This window comes from Microchirus variegatus, assembly GCF_963457635.1.
Source record: "Microchirus variegatus genome assembly, chromosome: 14".
Lineage (NCBI taxonomy): Eukaryota > Metazoa > Chordata > Actinopteri > Pleuronectiformes > Soleidae > Microchirus > Microchirus variegatus.
This window is the reverse complement of record NC_139815.1, coordinates 10624071-10645191: the sequence shown is the minus strand read 5'-3', so window position 1 is coordinate 10645191 and position 21121 is coordinate 10624071. Positions and strand designations below refer to the sequence as shown.

General features: G+C 38.8%; 2 protein-coding genes across 2 annotated transcripts in view; one reads left to right on the top strand and one right to left on the bottom strand.

The window, feature by feature from the left end:
• Window positions 1-6367: 6367 nt before the first annotated feature.
• On the bottom strand, window positions 6368-7726 carry cartl (cocaine- and amphetamine-regulated transcript-like; the record flags this gene model as incomplete). Its single annotated transcript, XM_083901080.1, has 3 exons — window positions 6368-6475; window positions 6976-7053; window positions 7589-7726. The coding sequence occupies 3 exons, from the start codon at window positions 7724-7726 to the stop codon at window positions 6368-6370; spliced, it is 324 nt and encodes a 107-aa protein (XP_083757206.1).
• Window positions 7727-12010: 4284 nt separating this feature from the next.
• Window positions 12011-21121, top strand: part of iqgap1 (IQ motif containing GTPase activating protein 1) — a 90246-nt gene continuing 81135 nt past the window's right edge. Inside the window, exons 1-2 of the mRNA XM_083901125.1 lie at window positions 12011-12169; window positions 14654-14756. Coding sequence (XP_083757251.1) covers window positions 12124-12169; window positions 14654-14756 — 149 coding nt within the window. The 5' untranslated portion in view covers window positions 12011-12123. The remainder of the gene's footprint in view (window positions 12170-14653; window positions 14757-21121) is intronic.

Sequence of the window (21121 nt, the reverse complement as noted above, 5' to 3'; positions counted from 1 at the left end):
TAAGCGTTTTCATTGTTTTATGGACCTTCATGTGAGTTTACCTGACTCTGAATCTCTAAAGTGACTGATATTTTATTAGAACATGTATAAGTAATAATAGAGACTCTCAGTGGAAACACATTAGAGCCTTATAGAGCATCATCCATCACTCAGCTTTTCAGTTCTTCATCTTTTACTCTATTGCACTTACTCCAGTGTCACTATAGTAGCCTAACCATCATAAACACCATATATTGTTATTTAAATGTTTTATTGTTGCTTTAATGCTACATCAACTCTCATTAATGTCATATAAATAATAATAATAATAATTCATTTATTGAAGTTAAAATATGCGGTTCTAAAAACCTGCAACAATAAAACTATGATTGAAATATCCAGTACTTTATTAAATGGCTGACACGTGTCACCTTAAAACCCTAAAGATGATTGAAAACAATCAATCAGCTAGTGTGTCAATAAAAGCTATAACAATAACGTGTTGTTCATGCATTAATCATTTATTATCTTCTACCCATATGACGCTTAACTTAACTGTATACCTCTGTACCATGAAAGAAGGACCATAGCTGTGTTTACAAGAGCTAAATCTTGTACACTCTTAGAAATAAGGGTTCCAAAAGGGTCCTTCTACAAGGGCTGAGGTTCTACCTGGAACCATTTGCTTCTGAAAAACCCGAAGGGGTTCTTGGTAACACTAATGGTTCCAGTAAGAACCATTTTGATCCAGAGAACCCTTTAAAACCCTTTCCTGAATAAAGGGTTTTTTATATGTATATGTATATGTATATGTATATGTATATGTATATGTATATGTATATGTATATGTATATGTATATGTATATGTATACGTATACATTATTTGTATTGTCTTTACTGTAATAAGAGCAGGGCAGCATCAGTCCTACAGGTCAATTTCATCATAGGTTAAAGGTTAACAGTTGACCATTCATCCAAACATTACCTCTGGGGAGGAGGTCACTGTGTCTCTGCTGTGTCTCTGCTGGCCTTCACATTAAAGAGGTTATAAATTCTGCAGCGTACCAGTAATTGCTCCATACATCTCTGTATCCCCTGGGAAACAGAAATGTGCTGTCTGTCTGGAAAATGTGGCAGCGGAAAAATCAATACCCACCTTAAACAGAATCGCCTTATCGCCAAAAACTCAATATTCTAACTTTCAGTCAATCAGACTTGTTTTAGGCCAAGCTAACAACATGAGATGACGCTTTTGTTCGATTTGACACGTTACAAAGAAAATACAAGCGGAAACACGACATAAACGATCAAGTGGCAAAACAAGAAAAAACTGAAAATAACAAATAGACACCTCGAGTCAGACCATGCTTGGTTAAGGCTGTAACTTTGACTGTTTTTCCATCTTGCATTGTGCAATTGCCTTTTCATTTGTATGTGGATTTTTTGACACATTTTTCTGATATTGCAGATGCAGTAGATGTTTTCACCACTGCTACTTACAGGCTGGATTTAAAAACCTGGTGTCTTTGAGTGAACCGTAACTCTCCTGCCGATGTTCTTGGACTTCCACACAGTACAGTACTTTGACAGTGAGCTGACTTTCTTCTCAAAAACAAAAAGTATCTCAGAATGACTTGAAATTTACCATCATAATAGTCGGCATCACCCTGAACAAGGATCCGTTGAAGATATTTGTACACCTTTTAAGGAATAACTTTAATTAATTTCTGAAATTCAGGAAATGATCCATTTGCCCTGATGCACTTTGACAGTGAGCTGACTTTCTTCACAAAAATTTACCATCATAATAGTAAAAATTCTAACAGTGTCGGTGACTGATTGGACTCGGCGAGGGGAATTTTCACTGTTCCATTTCGAGCCTCTGTATTCTGTATAATTACGTCATGAACACGGTGAGCGCAGTCTTATGTTTAAGGATTTCACACGTGTTCAGATTCATGGAGTCATGTTAGGCTGACTTTGTCACTTTGTGGGAAGTTAAGTTAAACACACTCATACTAAACAGTGAACAGTCACAAAATAAGAGTAAAATAAGAGTAAAATAAGTGTTAAACATTGTCGAAGAATTTAAAAAAACAACCCTCCGCATCATAATGCTCTGCAGGTTGTGTTTTTTACTTTACTGTTTTGTGCTGAGTCAGTGATGATCTTGGTGTGAGTGATATGGAGGACCAGACCTGACATATTAATAAATAAACAAATAAATACAGGAATAAATTAATGAATAGATAAATAAATGTAGGTGAACAGAAATGTAGAAATAAATTTAAAGCAATTACCTATTTATTTTTTTATTTTTTGATCGGTTGATATGTCAGGTCTGGTCCTCCATAGTGTGAGAGTGGGAGTGAAGTATTGTCTCTGTTTGTGTTTCCACACTTGCCAATATGACCAACAGAGGCCGCCAGTGGCTTTGTTGTGTGAATGGGGTTTACAATCTCTGATTTCCTTGTTTGAAAAAGTAAGCTGTTATTGTAACTTTGAATCTTAAGCTACTTCTGTTTATCTCAGACAAAGAGTTCCCATACTCTTTTAAAGTAAATCACAACAAGGACAATAACAGGAAAAAATGTTTTTTTTTTGTTTTTTTAGCACAACAACATCAAAACTGTTAAAATGCTGTATAGCTGGATATTTTGGGCTTTTGAGGACAGCAGCAGCTGAACTGACAATATAGTTAGAAATGTGCAGAGGTGGAGATTAAGGATTAGATGTCGCTATACTGACGTTTCCAACTGAGCACTGAAATACAGATGAGTCACTAAATAAAGGGGGAAAAAACACTGAAAAAGACACAAAGACTTGAGAGATGCTCCAGTTTTAGTTTAGTCTTATAAGTATTTTTACAGACTGAAAAATCCATAATGACCAAGTGAAAACATTTTGAAAATTATAACGTTATAATAATCAACAGCTTTTTAAATGTGAGTTTTAACACTTTTCTTCATTCCAGCGATATCAATATCACCCCTATGTGAACAGACCGCAAGGTTTTTACTTGGTGGAATGTTCTCTGTAATGTGTTCTTTATCTTATATATAAAATAAAGCTTTTTTGAAATCTTATCTTGTCAACACACTTCTGCTGATGCAGCCTTGCTCTGTGGTGACTAATGTTACTTCACACTGACATTGTGTAACTGTGCAACGGAAATTACAGGCTCAGACTTCCTGACTTCACCATTTCTTACCGCTTTCTCTTCGATTCAATCTTTAAGATTTGATATTTATTATAATGCGGATATTATCATTTTAGTGGAGCTAAATACTCTTTCATATGTTATAGACATCCTTGAATCTGCATGAAATATTACTTATCAATGGTTCTGCATTTCCCATATTTCTGGAGGAAGAGCTGACGGAAGTGTTGGGATGGGCAGTGAACGTTTATATTAAAAGTTTATGTGAACAATCATCCGTGTGGACATAACTCACAGACCTACCACACTATGTTAATTAACTCCTGATAAACACATTACATTACTTGTCATTTTCATTGCCCCAACACTATCAAACAAAATATGACACATCCATCAAGCTCATCAGTGCATGAGATCTAATCCTATACTGAATGTGTTACCACGCTGCCATCTTTTCTGCAACAGGCAAAAAAAAAAAGCTTTAGCCAAGCAGAAATAAACAGTGGAAGCACTTTTCATTTACTATTGACTTCCTTTTTTTTATTACAGCCTAAATTGCTTCAGGCATTGGACAAGGGAAACACCACCATGCTGTTTGTCTCCTATCTTTTCCCCCAAAGCCAAACGCAGCCAAGGGACCTTAAAATGAGCTCCTCAGTCTTTTATGGTCCTAGGGATTAAGACTCTCAGGGAAAAATGAAAGGCACATAATCTGTTGGCTGCAGGCCACACGTCTGAGTGAGCCTGATCTGCTCTGCAATTCAGCATTTTTTAATTTATTTTTTGTCCCTTTATTATGATTATTATTATTATTTTTGGTTTGGATTGAACATGACTTGTGTCACAGCCGGGTGCCTTCCTTTCATTTGTCACAGTGTGCGGTGAATGTCCCACATCCATCCCATGCTGTGAATAAAGACGTAAGAAAGAAACTTCAAGGGAGATTAGTTTCCAGAAATGTAACAAGCTCAATGTACGGAAGTGTGCACCCTGTTTGATTGTTTGTATGTAAATAGGCATTTTTCACTTGACTCAGATCTGTAAGATAAATTATGACATCAAACTAATTTGTGTGTAAAATGTAGATATCTTTATTTGCAGCCTTTTGCACCTTAATATTCTCTTTAAGCTAATTGTTTCAACACATTTCTTTGTTTCAGTGTCTCAGCCCAGTGTGCACTATACACTCTTAGAAATAAAAGTGCTAAGTACAACCATATAAGGTTTTTTGGCTTGTCCTCATAGGAACCCTTTTATTATTATTCAGGAAAGGGGTTTTAAAGGCTTCTTTAGATCAAAATGGTTTTTACTGGAACCATTAGTGTTACCAAGAACCCTTGAAAATACCTTTTTTAGGAAAGGGTTTTTCAGAAGCAAATGGTTCCAGGTAGAACCTCAGCCCTTGTAGAATAACCCTTTTGGAACCCTTATTTCTAAGAGTTTATCTGCACAGACACAGGTAGAGACCAAGGTTATTATAGTTTTGAAATATTCATTTGTTTTTATTTTTTATTTTTTCAGTTTGCTTTTTTTATTTCAGTTTAGTTTGAGTTCATTCAACAAATGATTTAGTAGTTTCAGTTTAATTTTTATTTAGTTTTGTCTTAGTTTTTTCCAGGTATTAAGAGAAAGCCTCAACTTGTAGACGCTGAAAAGGATGAAAGAATGTGTGACACCAAATGGATTTTCAAATCCTTTCATTTCATTCTTTAACCTTTAACACCTACAGGTAAATCAAAAGTAAAATTTCAAATTGTCAGTATTCCAGAATGAAGTCGTGGAGAAACAAAGACAAAGCTGAATTTATCGACAATTCAGTTTAGTTTTAGTTAGTTTTGCTTTGTAGTTTTTATTTTTATTCAGTTAACTAAATATATTTTTCACAGCTAGTTTGAGACTTAATTTCCTTAATTTTAACTATAATAACCCTGGTAGAGACCAAGTGGTAGATCATTTAGTATCAGGGGTTAGAGATATCATAAGGAGACATGCGTTAAATGCATTAAATACAGAGTGGTGTACACTGGTGTATGTGTGAGGTGCAGGTGAGGGCAGATTCAGAGTGAAGAAGAAATTAGATACAAGAGAGGAACAACAGAGTGGGGGATAGATCAATAGACCAAGCTACCACTACAGCCACAAATCCCAAGGAAATGTGGGCATATTTCCAAACCTTGCAGTTCACAAGGAGAACTACTCTTTTATTTGTGAACTCAATGTCCAGAGATTGTTCCCAGCAGCTCCAAAAAAGAGATTTATTAAAACTAAAAATGTCTCTTTCAAACTGCATTTAGAAGAATAAGAGCCTTCTGTTTTCACAGAGATGATGAGTACCTTAAGTGTCCATATTGCAGACTACATGTAGTATGGTTTGTGTGTTCTCTTTAAGCGCGCACAAACAGAACAGAGGACATTCACAGACCTGTAGAATGAAGTGACTGAGGCCTGAAAACCCCCGCTGCTGGTTTTGTTTGAAGAACAAAAACAATGAACGCTGTTTGACAGACGTGTGCCAAGAGGACTGTCAGACTCTGCCTGTCCGCGCCCACGCTGTGCTTCCAGCTGAGCACACTTCCTGTACAGTGTCGTGGGAGTTAGACAAACAAACACACAATAACTGGTGTGATAATACAGTCCAAAGCTCACAGCACTTGAATGTGAAAGAGGCTGTAAAATTGTAAAATGCAGCATTGTTTATTTAGCTTGAAAGTATTACTGATAGTAAAAAAAAAATTAGGATATGAAGAACACGCTGATCATGATTTTAAGTGTTTTAAGTAAATCCTTGATGTAATATCACCTTTACCTGATAGTGCTATATGGCCAAGATAGATAGAAGAGAGGATCTGCTCCCATAGTTCAGTGTGCAGTTGAATATTTGACAGTATTATTCCACTTTAATCCTGAGTAAATGCTCAGTAAATAAAAGAACAACAAAGATGTGTCAACAAATCTGTTTATTTAACACGAAACACATACATGCTACAGCAGAACACATAGGGAATCGTCAGCGATACAAAAAAAAAAGAATCCATGCATGTCCTACAGTTGTCTCAATCATCAGCAGTGCTTCAGAGAAATGATGAGATCAGACACAGACAGTGAGGAAGATGACAGTCAGGGTTTGTGTGCAGCCGGCTAAAGAATGGACTTTTGGGCTCCTGCAAAATCTAACGCTAAATGCTGGCATAAGAAATAAAAAATCAAAAATATGGATCCTCCGTGGTTTCAGATGCACTTGAGCAGGTACGAGTTGCAGTTCGCCGCTCTTCCACAGTCGCAGAGCTTCCCGATGCGAGGCCCATACTTCATGGCACAACGTTCACCCATTCCACACTGAGGAGAGGAGGAGGAGGAGGAGGACGGTGACAGAGAGAAAGAAGGATGTTATTCATTATAATGTTGAAATGCCTTTTACTGGGGAGGAACTTATTTCCCCCTGGATGGTGTAAACACAAGCTATGGCGTTGACTGATTTACACTTCTTATTATTGTGATTTGTTTTTACAGAAAAGAATAGATGAATAATCCAATCATGTTCATTCATATTTAGCCCAATGTTCTTCTTCTTTTCCTGTGTTTTATTTCCATTCAGCTAATTGTAGTTGGGCAGCAAGCAGTCTTGATTAGTCTGTAATTGCACAGAGAGAAAGACTGTGTGTGTGTTGTCTGCATTTTCTTCTTATCTTTTAATTAGCACCTGTTTTAATTAAACTGTAATGAAGAGGTGTGAGGAAATATAGGGGTTGGTGCCTGAGCTCTGTCACGACACAAATTACACTCTGCTATATAAGGTGTGTTTAGATGCATGTATACAGTCAATAAAGTGCAGTTACCAGCGGAATACTCCCTCTTTTCTCGGTGGAGGAAATCCGATTGTGCATCCTGCCCAGCAGAGCCTCCAGCGCTTCTAACTGTTCACCAAAGACGTTCATTCACAAAACAATTATAGGTCAGTAGATGAATTGTATTTATTCTCTATCTTTTTCATTTGAGATGCACAATACAAGAGTGATGGTTGAACCAAAAAAACTATTTTCAGTAACCAAACCCTCCAAAACTAAAAAGGCAAAACTGTTACATCTGTAAGTATTTTCATCTCTACTAAAGGTTAAAGTCCTGCACTTGAATATGGATTGTCACTGCATGAGTGGCAAGTTTGACACAAAGAAATTCAGATTTAAGGATCATTTAAAGACAGATAAAGCCCAAATTAGTTTGTTTCTCTTATCAAATGCAATACGTAAATTTCTGTATATGCAAAACAAACTTTGTAAAAAACATTTCCTGACCTCTAATACTTTAGATACTGGCTGTTATCTACATGCAGCAAAGCTGCACGCGTTATTTACTATGCAAAAGAGAACCTGTCAGGTGGTTGTTGTTGTTTTTTTGACCTGATCCACAAACTAACAAATATGAAGCTTATTTGTTTCCTCGGATACTGACCAGGTCTCTGTCTGCGGCTGGTTCGGGTTTCTCCACAGTAAAGTCCTCCGCGGACACTTCCTGAGACGCTTGGCCGTGACACAGCGCGGACAGCAGGCCGACGAACAGCAGCCCGCGGAGCATCCCGGAGCTGTCCATGGTGCTGGTCCCGGTGGAGGAGGAGGAGGAGGAGAAGGAGGAAGAGGATTCTGGGGGCAGCAGCTCAGGACTGGAGGAGCAGTCTGGGTCGCAGCAGGTCCACAGAAGATTCTCACTCCACCCAGTGGACTTTCTGCTCTCTTATATTGAGTCATAGCCCCGCCCGGGCGGCCACTGCAGGAGTGACATGCGGGAGAGTTTGTGGCACGGATGGATGGATGGATGATGGATTGATGATGGATGGATGCTAAACGCACAAGCCCAGAGCAAAACCATTTAAAGTCGCAACTAATCCTAATTTTGTTCAGAAATGTCAAATCTGACTCGGGAATCTTTACACATCTGAGATGACTGCGTGGTCACGTGATTCCAGCCAGGTAAATTGACAGATTTAATTCGTCAGGTAAAGTAAAAGTAAAATAAGATTTAGGAATGTCAGTTTTGGATGCATAAACAGTAGAACTCATTGGAACCAAAAGCGAGGGCCTGTGAAGTTTATATGTTCTCCCCATGTGCGCGTGAGTTCTCTCTCTCTCTCTCTCTCTCTCTCGCGCGCGCGCTTACTCCCACAGTATTATGTCCGCGAGATTGGCACCAGCGCCCCCGCAAGGATAATGGGGTAGGAAATTAATAAATTCATTAATTAATTAATGGGTTTTTTGGATTAGAGATTTCGTTTAGGCTTACCAAATATAATGGAAGCCATGCAAAGAGTCCTAACAAGATTAGGGTTAGGATTAGGGTTAAAGAGACATTGTGGAGAGGAGACGATATGATTTTCCAGTCATGACATGAATAGTCCAGTGTTCAGGCAGAGAAGTGAAGGACAAAGTCACTTGCATGTGTATTCTGAGAGAAATTAAGTTCAAAAAAGAAATCACAAACTCACTTTTAATTATGTCCAACATAATTAAACTGACTTTGTGATTTCTTCACACGTTGGGTGGTTGTTAATTTTCCCTGCTTTCATTTTGTAGCCGCCTTCATTTGACAGCTAATTGCTTTGTAAATTTTCTCTGTTCTTTTGAACTCATTTGAACCTTAATTGGGTTTTTTCCCCTCTGCTTTTATTTGTTCAGTATCATCCAGTGCCAGGTTCTAGGCTCTACCGGAGCCCAAAAGGGTTCTCCTATGAGGACAAGCTGAAGAGTGTAAGCTTATATCGTGGCCTAACAACATCTGCCATGGAAACTGGAAGAAAAAAAACAGAAAGAAAAAAAGAGAAAGTTATTTTTTAAAAAAACTTTTTGATTTGGATTACAACATTTTCTTTTCACTATTAGTGTTTTTCCTTTTCATTCATGACCATGCAGAACATTATTTGTAAGTGTTTGTTTATTTGCATTAAGGACCATTCAACATCAACATACATCACAGCCTGGTTTGGTTCTATAGATGGGAAAATACAACCCATCCATCTTCTACCACTTTATCCTCCACATGAGGGTTGTGTTGGGAGCTATCACCCTTATATCTCAGCTGATCTAGGGCGATAGGCAGGGCACACCCTGGACAGATTGTCAGTCCATCACAGGGCAACAACCATTCGCTCTCACACCTATGGTCAATTTAGAGTGTCAAATGTATCCCATATTGCATGTTTTTGGACTGTGGGAGGATACCAGAAAACATACAAACTCCATGCAGAAAGGCCCTTGTTCTGACTGGGTCTTCTTGCTGCAAAGGCAAGAGTGTTAACCACTACACCAACCGTGTGGCCCAGCTACATCACAACCCATTGAACCAAATCATAAAAACTGAGTGGCAAAGTAATTGGACTGGAGCTGGACCCATGAATCAGTATCAGTCACAGAAGAGCAACAACAAAAGGAATGCAATGATAGTCTCAGAAACCACACACACACACACACACACACACCCCCCCCCACACACACACACACAAATACACGCACACACACACACACACACACACACACACACACACACACACACACACACACACACACACACACACACACACACACACACACACACACACACACACACACACACACAGCCGATACACTCACTTACCCTCAGGTCTGAGCTACAGATAACTCACTTTCAGGCCTTTAAGCAACACAACCTTTGAGAGTCGTGTCAAGCTTTGTGCCAACACCATCAGACTCAGTCATTCATTTGGAACAGTATATCCTTACTTCTTTTTATTCCTTCTTCTTTTTGTTCTTACTTATCTTACTTCAGTACTTTAAGGGAATATTTATTGTTGTTCACGTGTGCGCTGACCATTTTGACCTAGATATCCATGAATTAATGCATTTTGTTTCATCAGAATGTCTTTCTTAAGGACTTTAGCCACTTATACTTTATACTATCAACTGGACCTTTAAGGGCGTCGATAGAGTTTACAGACTCTCTTAAAGGGCCAGTGTGTAAAAATTAGTGACATCTAATGGTGAGACAACAGATTTTTTTAAATGAAACTTTCACTCTTTTACCTCTCCCTTTCACCCATGCTCGTAGGGGAACAACAGCGGCCTTCACATACCAGAAAGGATGCTGTTTTAGTTCAAAATGCAAAATGCACTCTCTGGCAGTTCAGAATGCTGTACAAACACGGTGGTGTAAGATGGAGGGCTTTGTAAAGCAAGTACATATAACAAAGATTATTCTAAGAGTTTTAGAATAGTTTTTATTTTATTTTAAAGTGATTATGCACTGATACAAACGTACTTATGGATCGTATTTTCAATTTCTGCCTACCATAAACTGACCAAAATGCTTCAAACGGCACCTTTTTGCTTGAAAGGACAGGCATTAATGTGAAATTTGAATATACTATTATTGTTGTTTAATACATTTAACATTAGTTATTATTATTTACGTATAGTATGTGATACGTTGTTGTTATGAAAGGTTGTAGGTCATATTTTGACGTGACTGTATGAAATATCTTGATGTGTATAAAGCAAACTGATGCCTTTACACAAATGATGACGAATTAAGTTATTTGGATAGAACGGAAAACATAAAACAATCTTTAAAGGTACAGTGTGTAGAATTTAGCAACATTTATTGGTGATGTTGCATGTTGATGATGTAGCCTTTACTTAGCACCAAAACCAATTTATCTATTGTGGGTTTCGATAGATAGATAGATAGATAGATAGATAGATAGATAGATAGATAGATAGATAGATAGATAGATAGATAGATAGATAGATAGATAGATAGATAGATAGATGTACTTTATTGATCTTTATTGATTTTAAAAAAAATAAATAACCCATGACATCCTCATGATATGAATATAAAAAGCTCATTCTGGGGTGAAAAGTTTTGGCTCACATAAAATGTCCTTATTTTTTGAAGAAAAATCACTTTTTTTCAATGAATACAACATTAAATAAATTGGAAACACACTCTATACATTGTTAACCCTAGAACACTATTGCTCAAATTCACCATCACTAACGCCGGGTGATTTTTTTTTAACCTGAGATAATAAATACACCCAATAAAAAGTATTTGTCATCAAAATATATCAAAACATGACAATACATGACAAATTTGAGTAGTGTTCTTTTATTTTAAACTGTGTCATGTCTAACAAAATGAAAGAAAAGCATCACGAGGGGACCATATAAAAATGCTCCAAAAATACTGGAAAATTAGGAATTTGGGAACAAAAAAAATAAATAATAATAATAATAATGAAGATGAAAACTTGGTTTCATGAAAATCACATTTATTTGCTCGGGTGAAAACCACCCGGCAATGTTTTTTTAGGGTTAATGTGGTAAAACGAATATTCTAGCTGTAAAATGGCGTTAGAAGGCTATTGGGTGATTAGAAAACCCTTGTGCAATGATGTTAGCACAGCTGAAAACAGTTTTGCTGGTTCTTTGATGAAAGCAAAGTTATTATTTGGAATAAAAATCATTGTCCTGACTATATTTTCTGTTCACTTTGCAGCTCTTTTGGTCAATAAAAGTGTGACTTCTAATGGAAAACACAACAAAAAATTGTATAGGTGACCGCAAACTTTTGACCGGTAGTGTCGTCAATTTTAACCCAGTGAAAATAATTTTCACATGTTGGGTCTTCAGTCAGTGGCCAGCAGGGGGCGCAGCGCCTGCACTTTGAGCCCTCGGAGGCTGCTGCACAGCTCCGTTTCCTTAAATGCATACTTCAGGATTAGGAAGAACACACCCAGTGACATCAGTGAGGTTTGAAGAAGAAAAAAAAAAAGAAGTCTCAACTCAAACTGTGCAGAGGAGGAACAGGAGGCTGAGAGACAGACAGAGAGAGTCCTGCTCGGGTTTCTGTCGGTTTTCAGCGGGGCAGCTTCGGGGAAGTTTGGGGGCGCAGAACCGTGCGCTTCTGCTGCGTAAAGAAGTTTGTCAGTGAAGCGGAGCGAGGAGCGACAGGCGAGCATGTCAACTTCAGACGAGGCGGACGGACTGCGGCCGAGATATGGCTGTAAGTTCACACTTCTTTTTCTGCTCACTTTTCACTCACACACACCTCTCTCTAACACGCACACACACACATACATACACACACTCTTACCAGCTGCTCGACAGCTGAACTCAGCTTGTGATCATGCAAACTCCAACACCAGCTCAGAAACAACAGAGGTTTTTTTTATTTCTGACAGCATGGTTACAGCCTAATTATGACTTCCGCGTTTTATAGTAATGCTTAGCAGAGGAGAGGAGAGGGAGGAGGCCTTTGCTTTTACAGATCACACAACTTTTATTCACACACACACACACACACACACACTGTGAAAGATTCAGAATGCAAATAAATGACTGTTTTATTGGAGTTCTACAGAAACTCAGAGGTGTGTACTGTGTGTGCTAAACAGTACATGGGAAAAACAAACTGGAGGAGCAGGAGGAAGGAAAATAAAAATAATAAAATAATCATAAAAACAAACAAGCAAACATGAACATGTGACAGAAAACAAAATAACAAATGATTGTCCTAGAAATCTAACTTTTAAATACTTTTTAAAAAGTATTATGTGAAGAGTGGTTTCATTGACACTCAGATCCCAGTGTTTCACTGTAAGTGTGGGTGTGTTTATTCTCTCACAAACTCACCATCTCGAGTCCCCACTCTCAGTTTTTTTTGTTTAAAATCAGGATTTACCTGCTCGTCGTCATCGCCGTCTGCTCCCTGTGATCTCAGGTCTCCCACCAAAGTTGTGACAGAAGTCTAAATAGGGGCCTCATTGTTTTGCACGCCCTCATCCTGTCCCCCATCCCCCCTCTCCCCTCTGCCATGATTTTAAGGGGAAACTTCCAGTATTGCTCTGCTGCAGGCAGAATCATGGCTCCAATCTGGGAAATCTCATGCGAAATGACCCCCGCAGCCTCCGCTGCATTGTTTTTGTTTTTTGTTGTGTTCATATATGTGCCGTTCATGGGCCAGAAAAACATGCCACAATACACAGTGTGACTGTCCTGAGCTTTGTGCTAAGTGGCTGCACACATTATGAACAAATGAGGCTGTCATCTTCAGGAGTTAGACGTGGGCAAAGGGACTTTTCATGCAACACCTCAGTATTTGGAAAGTTGGAACTACTGGAAACTTCTCCTCCCTGCGTAATTAGAACGAATACACAGCTATTTGTGGAAAATAGGGAAGTCATGAAGCATCCATTAATGATCCTTTCCGTTCATCTTGATGTCATTTTTTCTGCCATTTTAACCCTGTAAAGCCCAAACCATTAAATAGTTCACAGAAAATTGAAATTCTTTGAAACTGGAGCCTTTATTGGTCCTTCTGACCACATTTTTTTCATATATCAATTTCCATATAGGAGTTTTAAAGGTGCATTATGTAATAAATCTAAAGCAACTGGCCATAAAATCCTCCTAATATGTCACAGAGATTCAGGAATAATGTTCATATAACAAACTGAACTCACCAACAACAACAGTACAGCCAAAATATTTGCATTAAAAAAAAATATTTTGCAGACTGCAAATCATGTCTATGTTTTGAAATCATGCTTTGGCATGTGGCGCCACCTACCGCCGTCTACCAATCATTGCAGTCAGTAGAGTCTCAGCTGCCGAGCAACCACGGGTTGCCAGTTACGTCAGAAAACGAAACCTAAAAGACCTTGGTAATTTGAATTTGAATGTAGTAACCATTTTTAACCACATTCTTACATATGGCACCTTTAATTTGTATCATATTTGATACAGCAGGTCACAGTGCTCAAAGATTCTTTTTTTTTCTTGAACAAAATATACACAAACAAATCCAACAAATCGAACTATTCCAACAAAAACAATGCAGCAATGGAACTGGCAGGGTGGAAGTCTGGAAGACATAACATTTCAGTTATTTTCTACTCATTTTGTGGTTCACAACCTTTTTATTTTGAGTGATGAACAGTTGTTCAGACAAAGATGCATTTCTCACAGTACACATGAGCAAAGTGGGCTACGCAGTGCTTGCATCTCTGTCGGGTTTCCCATAATTTTATACATCGGGTTTTTCAGGGAAAAAATCGTCACACTGCTCATGTGGAGGGCTCAGAAACTCATGCATCACATAATATGTGATACATATATGATATGTTTGGCTTTATAGGGTTAAGCTCACTGTCCATTTTTAAAACTCATCTTAAAACACATTTTTATTTTTCTGCGTTCAACTCAGCATGAGACTCTGCTCTTGTTTTAGTGTTTTATTGTTTAAACATTTTTATTGTTTTATAGTTTTATTGTTTTTTAGTATTTAAACATTGTTACTGTTTTATAGTTTTATTGTTTTTATTTTGTCTCCTATGTTTTATGTGCCATGTTTTATTTATTGTACTGTTAAGCACTTTGTACCAGCTATAGCTGCCTAAAGCGCTCTATAAATAAAGTTGAGTTGAGTTGAGTTGAGTAAGCTGCTCTGTAAACGTTTCTCTGGGCCGTGTGTTTTTTTGTTCCGCAGCGGTCCTGGATGGCGTGGAGCGGCTCACGGCCGAGGAGATGGACGAGCAGCGGCAGCAGAACATGGCCTACGAGTACCTGTGTCACCTTGAGGAGGCAAAAAGGTAAGATGCTGGAAGACTCCCAGTCTGTGATGATTCATTGTGGCTGTGATTCATGCTTCATGGTTGTCTGAGTCTATTGTGTGGTGTAAAAAGGCAATATGAAGTTACCATTAGAGCTTCAAAATACGCCAGCAAGATGCCAGAAATTAGTGCTGGAAGGTGGATCATTGGCAAGCCTTTTTGCCTCACAGCACAAAGGTGCCGAGGGCTTTTCTGTGGGGAGTTTGCGTGTTGTCACCAGTTCAAAAACATGTCGTTTAGGTTAATTTGCCACTCTAAATTGACTGTAGGTGTGAATGGTTGTTTGTCTTGACATTTTGGTTCTGTGATGGACTGCTGACCTGTCCACGGTGTACCCTGCCTTTCACCTCATGTCAGCTGCGCCTGTGATCCGCATGTGGTAACTAATGGAAAACAGAAACAGTTCAAAGACCAAGAGGTTTTATTATCACAGCAGATAAAAAAGAGAAGCATATTTCATGTTAGTCAGCTGTATTTGAAAATCTATCGATTCATCAACTGAAACTCAAATCTCCTACAGTTTACATCCAGGTTTGGAAATCCTTTTCTGACCTGTTTTTATGGTCCGGTTCACTTTGGAAACGCATTTGGTTTCAATTGTTCTCATTCACTCGCCCTGGTTGTTTCCATGTTTTAGCTCCTGCTGATGTTTTGAACATCACTGCTTTGTTTCTTTTCCAGTTGAAGAATGTAAAACAGAGCAGCAAATGAAATCTCTTCTCAGATCAGTGATGCCATTTTAGTTACTTTTATTATTCTTTGATTTCATTAATCCTAATTGAAATGTTGTCCATTGTCCAGTGTAGCACATATCAGGAGTCAGCCATGACACAACCAATCCCTTTTAAAGCTCTACTGTATTCAAATATGGACAAAGAGTTGGTCTGTGGCTGAAAACAGTAAGAACGTGCCCAAGAACGGTTTTAGAAGTGGATTCTACTACTAAAATTAAGCCTGGTCACTCAGTCGGGCTTCACAATTGTATTTTAATCACAATCACAACTGAACGTGAAGCAAATCGAGTGCTCTACTGCCTGCATATTCAATCAGAGTTGCTGCTGTTCCTCCCCCACGCAGCTCCAAGTTCTGTGGGTACAGTCTGGCTGAGTAACGACACGCTAAATGATAGCGATACATGTATAAGAAGAATAGTATGTGGGAAAATACTGTGATTTCATCAGGATTCATAGAGTTAAAATAATAAATTAGTTTTAGTCACTGTTAGAATATATATATAGAATATATACTATATTCTATATATATGGAATAGAAGATTTTTAACTGATCGTGGAGTTCAGATCAAAGAGCAAATCAAATTTCACAAAGTGATTTCAATAAGTTAATATTTAACTATGTAGATTAGTTTCTTGAGATTTTTCTTGGAGCTTGCACAGTCGTGTGTGTGTGTGTGTGTTTGCGTTTAGCACCTCTGGAGTCGACCCTGCCACGGGCCGACTGATTCAAAAGAGGAAGGATTGTGCGAAACAGGAAGTGACTCAGTCCCTGTTGATTTTAGTATCCCCTGCTGTTGCCACAGAAACCTGCGGTTGTCATAGCAACCGGTTTCAGTGTGCGTGGCGGTCTTGAGGTCTTGCATATAGAAAGATAGCGTGAGTGGTTGTGTGAGGCCGTGGCGTGTGTGTGTGAGTGTTGCCCCACATCCCCTCACCTGCTCTGTTATTATCACCCATCTGGGATGTTCAGGAAATTCCTGGAGTGATTTATGTTCCATCTGCACCCATACGTCCTCTGCCTGACGCTTCTACTTCAGTCTGTGCTGAGCAAAATGAATTCTTTCCAGCCAACAAAAAGCAAAATCACTTACTCTACATGTCTGGTTACTGCTGGTATTATCATATCAGAATACACCAAACTATTTTAATATATCCTCAGGTTTCATGTCACCAGGGTGAGGAAATATTTGTTCCTGTCAAGGGGAAGAGTTTACTCTGCAGTTTTTTATGTTGTTACTGAGCAAACAGTTTTTTTTTTTACGGCTCAGTGAGATAATGTCTTTCATGAAGGAAGTTAATAGAGTTAGGATTCTGGATAGAGTTGAGGTGCTGCTGCTCTTAAAGCTGCAATATGCTTGTTTTAGTGATTATTTAAAATGATTGATAGAAAACATGCTGCACATGGATGCACTCTATGAAAGTGAGTGAATGGGTGTGAATGGCAAAAACTGTGGTGTAGATCACCTATACAATTTTTTTTTCCATTAAAAGTCACACTTTCATTCATCAAGAGTTGCAAAATGAATTGAAAATATAGTCAAGACATTGACAAGATTAGAAATAATGATTTTTATTCAAAATAATAATTTTGCCCTTTCGTCAAAGAACCAGCAAAACTGTTTTCAGTTGTGCTAACATCATTGAGCAAGGTTTTTTTTTTTACTAGTGCTGGGCACTAGGTTAATGCACGATGCGTTTCCATGACGACTGACCGGAAAAAGACGCTTGTGACGTTATGTTTACGTGCCGCGACACGGGAGTCCAGGCACTGTTTACCAGTTAGCTCCGTTAGCTGCATTAGCTCCTTTTAGCGCCGGTTAGCTTACCTACAGTCAAACTGGAGCGGCCTATTTATTAAACGAAAAGAGCAGCGCTACAAATAACCAGCGTACTGCGTATGTGCACCTCTGTTTTTAAAGTTTAGCGTTACTTTAGAGACTAATTTTAACAATCCGGAGTCACGTAAACATGACATCATGCTTTTTCCGGTCTGTCGTCATGGAAACGAGTCACCCAGCACTAGCTTTTAAGAGTTTTCTAATCATCCAATAGCCTTCTAACGCTATTATCAAACACAATGTACCATTAGAACACTGGTAATGGGCCTCTATACACCTATGTACATATTCCATTAAGAACCATACGTTTGCAGCTAGAATAGTCGTTTACCACATTAACAATGTATAGAGTGTATTTCTGATTCATTTAATGTTATATTCGTTGAAAAAAATAGTTTTTCCCAAACCCCAAAACTATTGAACGGTAGTGTAAATACAGGCCATTTATCTGGAAACAGGCTCTGTCAAGCAATACTATCAGACCTGACTGAGGGAGTGTTTGTGTGTATACACCAGTATTGCATGGTCGGCGGTTCCAAGAAGCATTTATTCCTTCAAACTCCTGAACGACCAGGGCTTTTGAGCAGTGGGCACTTCTTTGTGTTTTCAGTCATGCTCCAAACCTGTTTGCAGCCCTCTCACTTTAATAGCTCAATGCTGCTGTTGCCTCCATCTATCTTGACATGAACTGAGTCACTTCCTGTGTGCAGCGCTATAGTGAAATATCAGAGAGTCGTGTGGAGCTGATAGGCTTGATCAGCATAGTGTGAACTCATTTGACAGTGGTTTGCATCTAGTGTACTTGTTTGTTTTTAAAAGTTATACATATAGCTCTAAGAAAAGCAAACTAGCATTTGTTGATTATTAAGTATTTGACTTTACCTTCTGACAATTGCTCTTTATCTTATGAAATTATATTTGACAAACAATGTCACCTGACTGGAGCCTTTCTGCTCAGTTTTGATGCCTTTCATCACATAAAATAAAACTAAATGCATCACTTGATGTTGTTCAAACAGCTTCACTGAAGTCATGTGATTAAAGAGCAATGGTTTAAAACCTCAAACTGGAGACTCTTTTATGAAGAGAAGACTACAGTTCAATGTTTGCACCGACACTGATGGGATTAATCTTGTTCTTTAGACCTACTGCAGTTTTCTATTGTTGATAGCCGGACTGGTCTTTCATACATGTCGGCGTTGGATTCACATTCAGCATTAATCCTTCCAGCTTTAACCCTTTCAATGTCGAATGAGAAAGAGAGAAAAAATGGCATCTGGAGAAAGGGGAGCCACTGTCATCATACTTAAATGATGTTATCATCATAAAATCAGCTTAAATCGCTCGAGTAGGACATTTTATCTTCCTAAAATGGTTTAATTCGAACTCACAGAACTGATTAACTCTTTACTTCATCGTGAATCTGTTATGGTTATGGGAAGACAATAAATAAAAAAATGAAAACAATGGTTTTACTGCAGATCTTAATCCCTTGAACGGCTGCATGTCCTCGCTGCAGCTTCCTGACGATCTGCTGCGTTCCCATGTTTCCTGTGGAGCTTTCAGGTCGGCTGAGCACCATGTGGGAGAGCTCTTGAGTGGAGGAATGCTGGGAGTCACTGTTGATGCAGAGTGGTATGATAGGAATGGCGCTGACAGGTGTGAAGCAGGGTGTGAGACTCTACCTATTGCGCCTTGTGGGGCTTCTTGCAAGAATGCATGTTTGGCTCGGTCACCGTTGACAACACTCTTGCTGTCAGATGAGATGCGTGTTTGAGCAGTGAAGACCATTGTAGACTCTGGTATGAGTTTGATTGTCAGTCGTTATTTCAGGCACAGAGATGCAACCCTTTGTTATCGTTCTTATTTTCATATTCCGAGGCTCAGGCACTGCATTATCACGACATATTTTAATGTGCACTGACACTTTTTATGTTGGCTTTTGAGACACGGAATCCTCGTTGGTCGTTGTTAAACGTTTTGTTGGTTAAGCGATTATGTGGTGGAAGATTCATTTCTTAATTTTGACGACTCAAATCTAAAAAGAAATGTGTGTCTTTGCTTGATTTTGCTTTAGCAAGTCTTCAAGTCAGTTTTATTGATGTAGCCCAACATCGCAGACACAGTTTGCCTCAAAGGGCTTTACAGTCTGTACAGCAGTGACACCCTTTTTTCCTTAGACCCTCAAATCGAAGTTCTGCAGATTACAAACAAAACAGCACATTTACAAAGAGTGAAAACATAGAACGACACAAACAAACCCACACTAAAAAAAGCATTAACACAACACAGTTTCCCAGTTTCAGTGCACGCCCTTATTTTCCTATGCATTGTTAACAATTATAGTGAAAACGATCCTGAACCTGGATCTGTATCCACTATATCCAAACTATATCCCCACACATCTGTTTCCAAATCTATCCGTCAAATAAATGAAAATGACATCTCAAAATCAACATCTCTCTCTCTGTATTTTTAACTTTCTTTCCTTCGTGCGTTCACTCTTCTGGTCGTTCCTTCAGTCTCCCAGGGAATGCTGTTGGACATGTTTTGTCTCTTTATTGATCACATTGCAAACTTCACTGTTGTGGAATCAAGCAAAGCAAAGTATTTTTTTTTTGATGGGGATTGAACTGGGGATGACGTAACTGCCTGTGTAGCTCCTAGACACATCGTTCACGTTCACCTTTGTCGCTTCCTGCTTGTAAATCACTCACTCTCACATTTTCAGCGAGTGACATAGTTATTTCTGGGCGTAGGTGAAAGGTTTCCATAACAGAGAGGAATCAGATTCCTCTCTCTTCTCATTTTTTTTAGTTACATTTTTCTTTTTTGGAAATGAAATAATCCAAAAAATTTGACTTCATCTGTTTGGTGCAAAAGTCCATTACCCTGTGCAGAGACATTTGAAAGCTTTCTCCTGTGTCACTCTGTGCTGTGGCTGATTGTATCTGACATTACAGATGCATTCACTTTCACGTTTTAGGTGCTATTATTATATTGACAGTCGGACATTTATTTCCACCTCATATCGGTGCCCTGCTGGACCTACTAATTTCAGGTGATCCCTCGATATTTCCAGAATCTCTGCAGATTACTTCGTAATAAACTTCAGAAAAACCCAGACCGATTTGGACATTTTCTTTCATATCAGGTGATCACTCTGCTTTAAAGAATGTAAAGAATGCATTGTGTGGTCACTTAATCCTCATAAAATGAAAGGACTCATATTCCACCCTATTTCTCCAAGTGAACCTAGTCCCCTGGTGTCCTGATGAACATGTCTGTGACATGCTTTGGTCAAAATACCTTAAGGATGAAGCACCACAGCAGTTCAATCACTCTGCCAAAACAGCCCTTTTCAGAACGCGCGCTTTTGAGTGCCTGTCTCTTTAAATGCAAATGAGACACAGGAAACTAGGTCAGCGTCACTGAGGCTCCGGCAGCTAACAGCAGTTAGCATCAAGCCATCATTTGCTGAATCTAGCTGGCACGTTGCCGTCATATATAAAATGTATCCACTGGACACGTAAATCCTGTGAGGCTGGAAGTTTGTGTAGAACTCTGTGCTGCACTGTGCAGACAAGAATAGAACACTTTGCGGACTTCCGCTCTTCTGGATACTATTGCCCTCGTCTGCACTCTCGCGTTTTTTAGGGACAAAGTGGAGCTCCATGAGACAATTCCAGGAATGTCTCATTGTGACGTAGCAATGAGTGCGGAAGTCGTGTGTTTTATCTCCTGTACTTAGACTGAGGAGGACCACAAAGAC